The sequence below is a fragment of the Oncorhynchus gorbuscha genome, unplaced genomic scaffold, assembly GCF_021184085.1.
Source record: "Oncorhynchus gorbuscha isolate QuinsamMale2020 ecotype Even-year unplaced genomic scaffold, OgorEven_v1.0 Un_scaffold_9204, whole genome shotgun sequence".
NCBI classification, from domain to species: domain Eukaryota; kingdom Metazoa; phylum Chordata; class Actinopteri; order Salmoniformes; family Salmonidae; genus Oncorhynchus; species Oncorhynchus gorbuscha.
This window is the reverse complement of record NW_025752228.1, coordinates 1-13,115: the sequence shown is the minus strand read 5'-3', so window position 1 is coordinate 13,115 and position 13,115 is coordinate 1. Positions and strand designations below refer to the sequence as shown.

The 13,115-nt window shown below is 46.3% G+C and overlaps 1 protein-coding gene across 1 annotated transcript; it reads right to left on the bottom strand.

The window, feature by feature from the left end:
* Nucleotides 1–6,111: 6,111 nt before the first annotated feature.
* LOC124030103 (nck-associated protein 1-like) lies at nt 6,112–12,764 on the bottom strand. The gene is made up of 2 exons (XM_046341588.1): nt 12,630–12,764; nt 6,112–6,364 (listed from the first exon to the last, which is right to left on the bottom strand). Exons 1-2 carry the CDS (start codon nt 12,758–12,760, stop codon nt 6,142–6,144), a joined length of 354 nt encoding a protein of 117 aa, XP_046197544.1. The 5' UTR covers nt 12,761–12,764; the 3' UTR covers nt 6,112–6,141.
* Nucleotides 12,765–13,115: the final 351 nt, after the last annotated feature.

The window sequence follows — 13,115 nt, the reverse complement described above, 5'->3', positions numbered from 1 at the left end:
TGTCATGCAGGTGAAAGAGGACCCAAAAGCGACTTGGCGAAAACAGAGTCTTTAATCCAGTAAAGTAAATACAATCAAAAAACACAACTTTCACTCGAAATGACGAGGACAAACTGGAGACTCGATCTTGAACAGCAGGTGAACAGCAGGTTGCCTCGGGAAGGCACTTGAACCAAACAGACTCAGACACCTGCTCACCACGCAGCATCTGAGGAAAACACGACACGACAGGGCGATACACAAACACAGCACGGTGAATTCTAGACAAGGAACCGACAGGGCAGAAACGAATAACAAGGAGAGAAATAGGGACTCTAATCAGGGAAAAGGATCGGGAACAGGTGTGGGAAGACTAAATGATTGATTAGGGGAATAGGAACAGCTGGGAGCAGGAACGGAACGATAGAGAGAAGAGAGAGCGGGAGAGTGAGAGAGGGAGGGGAGAGAGAGGGATAGAAAGAGGGAAAGAACCTAATAAGACCAGCAGAGGGAAACGAATAGAAGGAGAAGAACAGGGACAAGGCATGATAATCAATGACAAAACATGACAGTACCCCCCACTCACCGAGCGCCTCCTGGCGCACTCGAGGAGGAATCCTGGCGGCAACGGAGGAAATCATCAATGAGTGAACGGTCCAGCACGTCCCGAGACGGAACCCAACTCCTCTCCTCAGGACCGTAACCCTCCCAATCCACTAAGTATTGGTGACCCCGTCCCCGAGAACGCATGTCCATGATCTTATGTACCTTGTAAATAGGTGCGCTCTCGACAAGGACGGGAGGGGGAGGGAAGACGAACGGGAGTGCGAAGAAAGGGCTTGACACAGGAGACATGGAAGACAGGATGGACGCGACGAAGATGTCGCGGAAGAAGCAGTCGCACAGCGTACAGGATTGACGACCTGGGAGACACGGAACGGACCAATGAACCGCGGAGTCAACTTACGAGAAGCTGTCGTAAGAGGAAGGTTGCGAGTGGAAAGCCACACTCTCTGGCCGCAACAATACCTTGGACTCTTAATCCTGCGTTTATTGGCGGCTCTCACAGTCTGTGCCCTGTAACGGCAAAGTGCAGACCTCACCCTCCTCCAGGTGCGCTCACAACGTTGGACAAACGCTTGAGCGGAGGGAACGCTGGACTCGGCAAGCTGGGATGAGAACAGAGGAGGCTGGTAACCCAGACTACTCTGAAACGGAGATAACCCGGTAGCAGACGAAGGAAGCGAATTGTGAGCGTATTCTGCCCAGGGGAGCTGTTCTGCCCAAGACGCAGGGTTTCTGAAAGAAAGGCTGCGTAGTATGCGACCAATCGTCTGATTGGCCCTCTCTGCTTGACCGTTAGACTGGGGATGAAACCCGGAAGAGAGACTGACGGACGCACCAATCAAACGACAGAACTCCCTCCAAAACTGTGACGTGAATTGCGGGCCTCTGTCTGAAACGGCGTCTAACGGGAGGCCATGAATTCTGAATACATTCTCGATAATGATTTGTGCCGTCTCCTTAGCGGAAGGAAGTTTAGCGAGGGGAATGAAATGTGCCGCCTTAGAGAACCTATCGACAACCGTAAGAATCACAGTCTTCCCCGCAGACAAAGGCAGACCGGTAATGAAGTCTAGGGCGATGTGAGACCATGGTCGAGAAGGAATGGGGAGCGGTCTGAGACGACCGGCAGGAGGAGAGTTACCCGACTTAGTCTGCGCGCAGTCCGAACAAGCAGCCACGAAACGGCGCGTGTCACGCTCCTGAGTCGGCCACCAAAAGCGCTGGCGAATAGACGCAAGAGTGCCTCGAACACCGGGATGACCAGCTAACTTGGCAGAGTGAGCCCACTGAAGAACAGCCAGACGAGTGGAAACAGGAACGAAAAGGAGGTTACTAGGACAAGCGCGCGGCGACGCAGTGTGCGTGAGTGCTTGCTTAACCTGTCTTTCAATTCCCCAGACTGTTAACCCGACAACACGCCCATAAGGAAGAATCCCTCGGGATCAGTAGAAGCCACAGAAGAACTAAACAGACGGGATAAGGCATCAGGCTTGGTGTTCTTGCTACCCGGACGGTAAGAAATCACAAACTCGAAACGAGCGAAAAACAACGCCCAACGAGCTTGACGGGCATTAAGTCGTTTGGCAGAACGGATGTACTCAAGGTTCTTATGGTCTGTCCAAACGACAAAAGGAACGGTCGCCCCCTCCAACCACTGTCGCCATTCGCCTAGGGCTAAGCGGATGGCGAGCAGTTCACGGTTACCCACATCATAGTTGCGCTCAGATGGCGACAGGCGATGAGAAAAATAAGCGCAAGGATGAACCTTATCGTCAGACTGGAAGCGCTGGGATAGAATGGCTCCCACGCCTACCTCTGAAGCGTCAACCTCGACAATGAATTGTCTAGTGACGTCAGGAGTAACGAGGATAGGAGCGGACGTAAAACGTTCTTTTAGAAGATCAAAAGCTCCCTGGGCGGAACCGGACCACTTAAAACACGTCTTGACAGAAGTAAGAGCTGTGAGAGGGGCAGCAACTTGACCGAAATTACGAATGAAACGCCGATAGAAATTAGCGAAACCTAAAAAGCGCTGCAACTCGACACGTGACCTTGGAACGGGCCAATCACTGACAGCTTGGACCTTAGCGGAATCCATCTGAATGCCTTCAGCGGAAATAACGGAACCGAGAAAAGTAACGGAGGAGACATGAAAAGAGCACTTCTCAGCCTTTACGTAGAGACAATTCTCTAAAGGCGCTGTAGAACACGTCGGAACGTGCTGAACATGAATCTCGAGTGACGGAGAAAAAATCAGGATATCGTCAAGATAGACAAAAACAAAGATGTTCAGCATGTCTCTCAGAACATCATTAACTAATGCCTGAAAAACAGCTGGCGCATTGGCGAGACCAAACGGCAGAACCCGGTACTCAAAATGCCCTAACGGAGTGTTAAACGCCGTTTTCCACTCGTCCCCCTCTCTGATGCGCACGAGATGGTAAGCGTTACGAAGGTCCAACTTAGTAAAGCACCTGGCTCCCTGCAGAATCTCGAAGGCTGATGACATAAGGGGAAGCGGATAACGATTCTTAACCGTTATGTCATTCAGCCCTCGATAATCCACGCAGGGGCGCAGAGTACCGTCCTTCTTCTTAACAAAAAGAACCCCGCCCCGGCCGGAGAGGAAGAAGGCACTATGGTACCGGCGTCAAGAGACACAGACAAATAATCCTCGAGAGCCTTACGTTCGGGAGCCGACAGAGAGTATAGTCTACCCCGAGGAGGAGTGGTCCCCGGAAGGAGATCAATACTACAATCATACGACCGGTGAGGAGGAAGGGAGTTGGCTCGGGACCGACTGAAGACCGTGCGCAGATCATGATATTCCTCCGGCACTCCTGTCAAATCGCCAGGTTCCTCCTGAGAAGTAGGGACAGAAGAAACGGGAGGGATGGCAGACATTAAACACTTCACATGACAAGAAACGTTCCAGGATAGGATAGAATTACTAGACCAATTAATAGAAGGATTATGACATACTAGCCAGGGATGACCCAAAACAACAGGTGTAAACGGTGAACGAAAAATCAAAAAAGAAATAGTCTCACTGTGGTTACCAGATACTGTGAGGGTTAAAGGTAGTGTCTCAAATCTGATACTGGGAAGATGACTACCATCTAAGGCGAACATGGGCGTAGGCTTCTCTAACTCTCTGAAAGGAATGTCATGTTTCCGAACCCATGCTTCGTCCATGAAACAACCCTCAGCCCCAGAGTCTATCAAGGCACTACATGTAGCACCCGAACCGGTCCAGCGTAGATGGACCGACAAAGTAGTACAGGATTTTGATGGAGAGACTTGAGTAGTTGCGCTCACCTGTAGCCCTCCGCTTACTGATGAGCTCTGGCTTTTACTGGACATGAATTAACAAAATGTCCAGCAACTCCGCAATAGAGGCACAGGCGGTTGGTGATCCTCCGTTCCCTCTCCTTAGTCGAGATGCGAATCCCTCCCAGCTGCATGGGCTCAGTCTCTGAGCCAGAGGAGGGAGATGGTTGCGATGCGGAGCAGGGAAACACCGTTGATGCGAGCTCTCTTCCACGAGCCCGGTGACGAAGATCTACCCGTCGTTCTATGCGGATGGCGAGAGCAATCAAAGAGTCCACATCTGAAGGAACCTCCCGGGAGAGAATCTCATCCTTAACCACTGCGTGGAGTCCCTCCAGAAAACGAGCGAGCAGCGCCGGCTCGTTCCACTCACTAGAGGCAGCAAGAGTGCGAAACTCAATAGAATAATCCGTTATGGACCGTTCACCTTGGCATAGGGAAGCCAGGGCCCTAGAAGCCTCCCTACCAAAAACTGAACGGTCAAAAACCCGAATCATCTCCTCTTTAAAGTTCTGGTACTTGTTAGAGCAATCAGCCCTTGCCTCCCAGATAGCTGTGCCCCATTCTCGAGCCCGGCCAGTAAGGAGTGAAATGACGTAAGCAACCCGAGCTCTCTCTCTAGAGTATGTGTTGGGTTGGAGAGAGAACACAATCTCACACTGCGTGAGAAAGGAGCGGCACTCAGTGGGCTGCCCGGAGTAGCAAGGTGGGTTATTAACCCTAGGTTCTGGAGGCTCGGCAGGCCAGGAAGTAACAGGTGGCACGAGACGAAGACTCTGGAACTGTCCAGAGAGGTCGGAAACCTGAGCGGCCAGGTTCTCCACGGCATGGCGAGCAGCAGACAATTCCTGCTCGTGTCTGCCGAGCATGGCTCCTTGGATCTCGACGGCAGTGTAACGAGCGTCTGAAGTCGCTGGGTCCATTCCTTGGTCGGTTCCTTCTGTCATGCAGGTGAAAGAGGACCCAAAAGCGACTTGGCGAAAACAGAGTCTTTAATCCAGTAAAGTAAATACAATCAAAAACACAACTTTCACTCGAAATGACGAGGACAAACTGGAGACTCGATCTTGAACAGCAGGTGAACAGCAGGTTGCCTCGGGAAGGCACTTGAACCAAACAGACTCAGACACCTGCTCACCACGCAGCATCTGAGGAAAACACGACACGACAGGGCGATACACAAACACAGCACGGTGAATTCTAGACAAGGAACCGACAGGGCAGAAACGAATAACAAGGAGAGAAATAGGGACTCTAATCAGGGAAAAGGATCGGGAACAGGTGTGGGAAGACTAAATGATTGATTAGGGGAATAGGAACAGCTGGGAGCAGGAACGGAACGATAGAGAGAAGAGAGAGCGGGAGAGTGAGAGAGGGAGGGGGAGAGAGAGGGATAGAAAGAGGGAAAGAACCTAATAAGACCAGCAGAGGGAAACGAATAGAAGGAGAAGAACAGGGACAAGGCATGATAATCAATGACAAAACATGACAGAATGAGCGTTACACCGAGGCCTGTACTCTGGAGCGGGATCGATTGGAGGTGGAGGGTCCGTCATGGTCTGGGGCAGTGTGTCACACCATCATCGGTCTGAACTTGTTGTCATTGCAGGCAATCTCAACACTGTGCGTTACAGGGAAGACATCCTCCTCCCTCATGTGGTACCCTTCCTGCAGGCTCATCCTGACATGACCCTCCAGCATGACAATGCCACCAGCCATACTGCTCGTTCTGTGCATGTCTTCCTGCGAGGCAGGAATGTCAGTGTTCTGCCATGGCCAGCGAAGAGCTCGGATCTCAATCCCATTGAGCACGTCTGGGACCTGTTTAATCGGAGGTGACGGCTAAGGCCTTTCCCACAGAAATGTCCAGTAACTTGCAGGAGCCTTGGTGGAAGAGTGAGGTAACATCTCACAGCAAGAACTGGCAAATCTGGTGCAGTCCATGAGGAGGAGATGCACTGCGGTACTTAATGCAGCTGGTGGCCACACCAGATACTGACTGTTACTTTTGATTTTAACCCCCTTCCTTTGTTCAGGGACACAATATTCAATTTCTGTTAGTCACATGTCTGTGGAACTTGTTCAGTTTATGTCTCAGTTGTTGAGTCTTGTTATGTTTATACAAATATTTTACACATGTTTAGTTTGCTGAATATAAAACCCAGTTGACAGTGAGAGGACGTTTCATTTTTTGCTGAGTTTATTTCTGGTAATAGTGGGAGTGGGACATGAAATAGTAATTGGAGGACTGCTGCTGGTATCACGTTACCAGTTGGTATACAGCGTGGTGATGGTCTGTCCTCCGTATGAGTCCAGTGGCTGTGTCTGCTGCAGTAGGACATTCTTGACCAGCCTAGTGACGTCCAGACTGAGGTAGCGTGACAGGGTGTGCAGGCTGGCTGTGTAGGCCCGAATCCCGGCCAGGAGGTCAGACGGACGTCCTATTTCCTGGGTGGTCTGGTTGTAATGGGCCATTCTCACGATGATCCTGGAACATTACACACACACACACACACACACACACACACACACACACACACACACACACACACACACACACACACACACACACACACACACACACACACACACACACACACACACACACACACACACACACACACTAACGTCATGGAATCAGACAGGGCTACATGGCATGGCAGGCTGAATGAATAACAGTCAGGCTCAACGAACCATGTAATGATTATTCTGTCTCTCTCGGTCTCTGTCTCTCTTCAAGGGCTTTATTGGCATGGGAAACATATGTTAACATTGCCAAAGCAAGTGAGGTAGATAATATATAAAAGTGAAATAAACAATCAAAATTAAGAAGTAAACTTTACACTCTCTGTCTCTCTCTGTCCCTCTCCTCAAACCCCCTCCCCTCACCCCGCGCTATATTTAATTAATTGATCAATTACACTGAAACGGAAGCAGAACAGGTACACAGATCATTATGGTGCATGCTTGGTTCATTTTGAAATAGCAACCTACTGTAGCTAGAATTGTCTGAACTCCTGACCTCTGTAATATATAGTTCAGTAAAGTATCTGCCATGTTGTCATGTTGTATTGCTACCCATGTTGTTGTCATGTTGTGTTGCTACCATGTTGTTGTCATGTTGTGTTGCTACCATGTTGTTGTCATGTTGTGTTGCTACCCATGTTGTTGTCATGTTGTGTTGCTACCATGTTGTTGTCATGTTGTGTTGCTACCATGTTGTTGTCATGTGGTGTTGCTACCATGTTGTTGTCGTCATGTTGTGTTGCTACCATGTTGTCGTCATGTTGTGTTGCTACCATGTTGTTGTCATGTTGTGTTGCTACCATGTTGTTGTCATGTTGTGTTGCTACCATGTTGTTGTCATGTTGTCATGTTGTGTTGCTACCATGTTGTTGTCATGTTGTGTTGCTACCATGTTGTTGTCATGTTGTTGTCATGTTGTGTTGCTACCATGTTGTTGTCATGTTGTTGTCATGTTGTGTTGCTACCATGTTGTTGTCATGTTGTGTTGCTACCATGTTGTTGTCATGTTGTGTTGCTACCATGTTGTTGTCATGTTGTGTTGCTACCCGTGTTGTTATCATGTTGTGTTGCTACCCGTGTTGTTGTCATGTTGTGTTGCTACCATGTTGTTGTCATGTTGTGTTGCTACCCGTGTTGTTGTCATGTTGTGTTGCTACCATGCTGTGTTGTCATGTTGTGTTGCTACCATGCTGTGTTGTCATGTTGTGTTGCTACCATGCTGTGTTGTCATGTTGTGTTGCTACCATGCTGTGTTGTCATGTTGTGTTGCTACCATGTTGTTGTCATGTTGTGTTGCTACCATGTTGTTATCATGTTGTGTTGCTACCATGTTGTGTTGTCATGTTGTATTGCTACCATGCTGTGTTGTCATGTTGTGTTGCTACCATGCTGTGTTGTCATGTTGTGTTGCTACCATGTTGTTGTCATGTTGTGTTGCTACCATGTTGTTGTCATGTTGTGTTGCTACCATGTTGTTGTCATGTTGTGTTGCTACCATGTTGTGTTGCTACCATGTTGTTGTCATGTTGTGTTGCTACCATGTTGTTGTCATGTTGTGTTGCTACCATGTTGTTGTCATGTTGTGTTGCTACCATGCTGTGTTGTCATGTTGTGTTGCTACCATGCTGTGTTGTCATGTTGTGTTGCTACCATGTTGTTGTCATGTTGTGTTGCTACCATGTTGTGTTACTACCATGTTGTTGTCATGTTGTGTTGCTACCATGTTGTTGTCATGTTGTGTTGCTACCATGTTGTGTTGTCATGTTGTGTTGTCATGTTGTGTTGCTACCATGCTGTGTTGTCATGTTGTGTTGCTACCATGCTGTGTTGTCATGTTGTGTTGCTACCATGTTGTTGTCATGTTGTGTTGCTACCATGTTGTTGTCATGTTGTGTTGCTACCATGTTGTGTTACTACCATGTTGTTGTCATGTTGTGTTGCTACCATGTTGTTGTCATGTTGTGCTGCTACCATGTTGTTGTCATGTGGTGTTGCTACCATGTTGTTGTCATGTTGTGTTGCTACCATGTTGTTGTCATGTTGTGTTACTACCATGTTGTTGTCATGTTGTGTTGCTACCATGTTGTTGTCATGTGGTGCTGCTACCATGTTGTTGTCATGTGGTGTTGCTACCATGTTGTTGTCATGTTGTGTTGCTACCATGTTGTTGTCATGTTGTGTTACTACCATGTTGTTGTCATGTTGTGTTGCTACCATGTTGTTGTCATGTTGTGTTGCTACCATGTTGTTGTCATGTTGTGTTGCTACCATGTTGTGTTACTAACATGTTGTTGTCATGTTGTGTTGCTACCATGTTGTGTTACTAACATGTTGTTGTCATGTTGTGTTGCTACCATGTTGTTGTCATGTGGTGTTGCTACCATGTTGTTGTCATGTTGTGTTGCTACCATGTTGTTGTCATGTTGTGTTGCTACCATGTTGTTGTCATGTTGTGTTGCTACCATGTTGTTGTCATGTTGTGTTGCTACCATGTTGTGTTGCTACCATGTTGTTGTCATTTTGTGTTGCTACCATGTTGTGTTGCTACCATGTTGTGTTGTCATGTTGTGTTGCTACCATGTTGTTGTCATGTTGTGTTGCTACCATGTTGTTGTCATGTTGTGTTGCTACCATGTTGTTGTCATGTTGTGTTGCTACCATGTTGTGTTGCTACCATGTTGTTGTCATTTTGTGTTGCTACCATGTTGTTGTCATGTTGTGTTGCTACCATGTTGATGTCATGTTGTGTTGCTTCCATGTTGTTTTCATGTTGTGTTGCTACCCGTGTTGTTGTCATATTGTGTTGCTACCATGTTGTTGTCATGTTGTGTTGCTACCATGTTGTGTTACTAACATGTTGTTGTCATGTTGTGTTGCTACCATGTTGTGTTACTAACATGTTGTTGTCATGTTGTGTTGCTACCATGTTGTTGTTATGTGGTGTTGCTACCATGTTGTTGTCATGTTGTGTTGCTACCATGTTGTTGTCATGTTGTGTTGCTACCATGTTGTTGTCATGTTGTGTTGCTACCATGTTGTTGTCATGTTGTGTTACTACCATGTTGTGTTGCTACCATGTTGTTGTCATGTTGTGTTGCTACCATGTTGTGTTGTCATGTTGTGTTGCTACCATGTTGTGTTGTCATGTTGTGTTGCTACCATGCTGTGTTGTCATGTTGTGTTGCTACCATGCTGTGTTGTCATGTTGTGTTGCTACCATGTTGTTGTCATGTTGTGATGCTACCATGTTGTGTTGCTACCATGTTGTTGTCATTTTGTGTTGCTACCATGTTGTTGTCATGTTGTGTTGCTACCATGTTGTTGTCATGTTGTGTTGCTACCATGTTGTTTTCATGTTGTGTTGCTACCCGTGTTGTTGTCATATTGTGTTGCTACCATGTTGTTGTCATGTTGTGTTGCTACCATGTTGTTGTCATGTTGTGTTGCTACCCATGTTGTTGTCATGTTGTGTTGCTACCCATGTTGTTATCACGTTGTGTTGCTACCCATGTTGTTATCACGTTGTGTTGCTACCCATGTTGTTGTCATGTTGTGTTGCTACACGTGTTGTTGTCATGTTGTGTTGCTACCATGTTGTTGTCATGTTGTGTTGCTACCATGTTGTGTTACTACCATGTTGTTGTCATGTTGTGTTGCTACCATGTTGTTGTCATGTTGTGCTGCTACCATGTTGTTGTCATGTGGTGTTGCTACCATGTTGTTGTCATGTTGTGTTGCTACCATGTTGTTGTCATGTTGTGTTACTACCATGTTGTTGTCATGTTGTGTTGCTACCATGTTGTTGTCATGTTGTGCTGCTACCATGTTGTTGTCATGTGGTGTTGCTACCATGTTGTTGTCATGTTGTGTTGCTACCATGTTGTTGTCATGTTGTGTTACTACCATGTTGTTGTCATGTTGTGTTGCTACCATGTTGTTGTCATGTTGTGTTGCTACCATGTTGTTGTCATGTTTTGTTGCTACCATGTTGTGTTACTAACATGTTGTTGTCATGTTGTGTTGCTACCATGTTGTTGTCATGTGGTGTTGCTACCATGTTGTTGTCATGTGTTGCTACCATGTTGTTGTCATGTTGTGTTGCTACCATGTTGTTGTCATGTTGTGTTGCTACCATGTTGTTGTCATGTTGTGTTACTACCATGTTGTGTTGCTACCATGTTGTGTTGTCATGTTGTGTTGCTACCATGTTGTGTTGTCATGTTGTGTTGCTACCATGTTGTGTTGTCATGTTGTGTTGCTACCATGCTGTGTTGTCATGTTGTGTTGCTACCATGCTGTGTTGTCATGTTGTGTTGCTACCATGTTGTTGTCATGTTGTGTTGCTACCATGTTGTTGTCATGTTGTGTTGCTACCATGTTGTGTTGCTACCATGTTGTTGTCATTTTGTGTTGCTACCATGTTGTTGTCATGTTGTGTTGCTACCATGTTGTTGTCATGTTGTGTTGCTACCATGTTGTTTTCATGTTGTGTTGCTACCCGTGTTGTTGTCATATTGTGTTGCTACCATGTTGTTGTCATGTTGTGTTGCTACCATGTTGTTGTCATGTTGTGTTGCTACCCATGTTGTTGTCATGTTGTGTTGCTACCCATGTTGTTATCACGTTGTGTTGCTACCCATGTTGTTATCACGTTGTGTTGCTACCCATGTTGTTATCACGTTGTGTTGCTACCCATGTTGTTGTCATGTTGTGTTGCTACCCATGTTGTTGTCATGTTGTGTTGCTATCATGTTGTTGTCATGTTGTTGTCATGTTGTGTTGCTACCACGTTGTTGTCATGTTGTCTTACTACCATGTTGTTGTCATGTTGTGTTGCTACCCATGTTGTTGTCATGTTGTGTTGCTACCATGTTGTTGTCATGTTGTCTTGCTACCATGTTGTTGTCATGTTGTGTTGCTACCCATGTTGTTGTCATGTTGTTGTCATGTTGTGTTGCTACCATGTTGTTGTCATGTTGTTGTCATGTTGTTGTCATGTTGTGTTGCTACCCATGTTGTTGTCATGTTGTGTTGCTACCCATGTTGTTGTCATGTTGTTGTCATGTTGTGTTGCTACCATGTTGTTGTCATGTTGTGTTGCTACCATGTTGTTGTTATGTTGTGTTGCTACCATGTTGTTGTCATGTTGTGTTGCTACCCGTGTTGTTGTCATGTTGTCTTGCTACCCGTGTTGTTGTCATGTTGTCTTGCTACCCGTGTTGTTGTCATGTTGTCTTGCTACCCGTGTTGTTGTCATGTTGTGTTGCTACCCGTGTTGTTGTCATGTTGTGTTGCTAACATGTTGTTGTCATGTTGTGTTGCTAACATGTTGTTGTCATGTTGTTGTCATGTTGTGTTGCTACCATGTTGTTGTCATGTTGTGTTGCTACCATGTTGTTGTCATGTTGTCTTACTACCATGTTGTCTTGCTACCATGTTGTTGTCATGTTGTCTTGCTACCATGTTATGCTGCTACCATGTTGTTGTCATGTTATCTGCTACCATGTTGTCATGTTGTGTTGCTACCATGTTGTCATGCTGTGCTGCTACCATGTTGTTGTTGTGCTGCTACCATGTTGTCATGTTGTGCTGCTACCATGTTGTGTTGTCATGTTGTGTTGTCATGTTGTGTTGTCATGTTGTTGTCATGTTGTGCTGCTACCATGTTGTGTTGTCATGTGTTGCTACCATGTTGTGTTGTCATGTGCTGCTACCATGTTGTCATGTTGTGGTGCTACCATGTTGTCATGTTGTGTTGCTACCATGCTGTGTTGTCATGTGTTGCTACCATGTTGTGTTGTCATGTGTTGCTACCTCGCTATGTTGTTGTCTTAGGTCTCTCTTTGTGTAGTGTTGTCATGTGTTGCTACCTCGCTATGTTGTTGTCTTAGGTCTATCTTCATATAGTGTTGTCTCTCTCGTTGTGATGTATTTTGGCCTATATTTTTTAATCGCAGCCCGTCTCTGCAGGAGGTCATTGTAAATAAGAATTGGTTCTCCACTTGACGCGCCTAGTTAAATACATGTTAAATACAAAGACAAATCTTATTATCTTATCTTATTATTATAAACGGTCTCATGTTTTGCTTAAACAGAGAAATTGAGATTTAGGTGATTTTCGGTGATTTAGGTGATTCAGGTGGAGAAGAAGATTTAACCATCCAATATTATAAAGTAATGGATATTAAGACAGAGATCATGTTATAGGCAAAAGGTGCTTGGCCTACTTGGTGAGGCGTGTCTCCAAGTGAGATATGAGGAACTCTGCAGGAGTGACGATGTGGTTGAACACTGTGAAGTCACTGCTCCCACTGAATGAAGAGCACAGCTCAGTCAGAGTCAGATGCAGCTTGTCCATACTGGAAGAGAAAGAGAAAGAGAGAGAGAAAGAGAGAGAGAGAGAGAGAGAGAGAGAGAGACAGAGAGAGACAGAGAGAGACAGAGAGAGACAGAGAGAGACAGAGAGAGACAGAGAGAGGACAGAGAGACAGAGAGACAGAGAGACAGAGAGACAGAGAGACAGAGAGACAGAGAGACAGAGAGACAGAGAGACAGAGAGAGAGAGAGAGAGAGAGAGAGAGAGAGAGAGAGAGAGAGAGAGAGAGAGAGAGAGACAGAGAGAGAGAGAGAGAGAGAGAGAGAGAGAGAGAGAGAGAGAGAGAGAGAGAGAGAGAGAGAGAGAGAGGGAGAGAGAGAGAGAGAGAGGGAGAGAG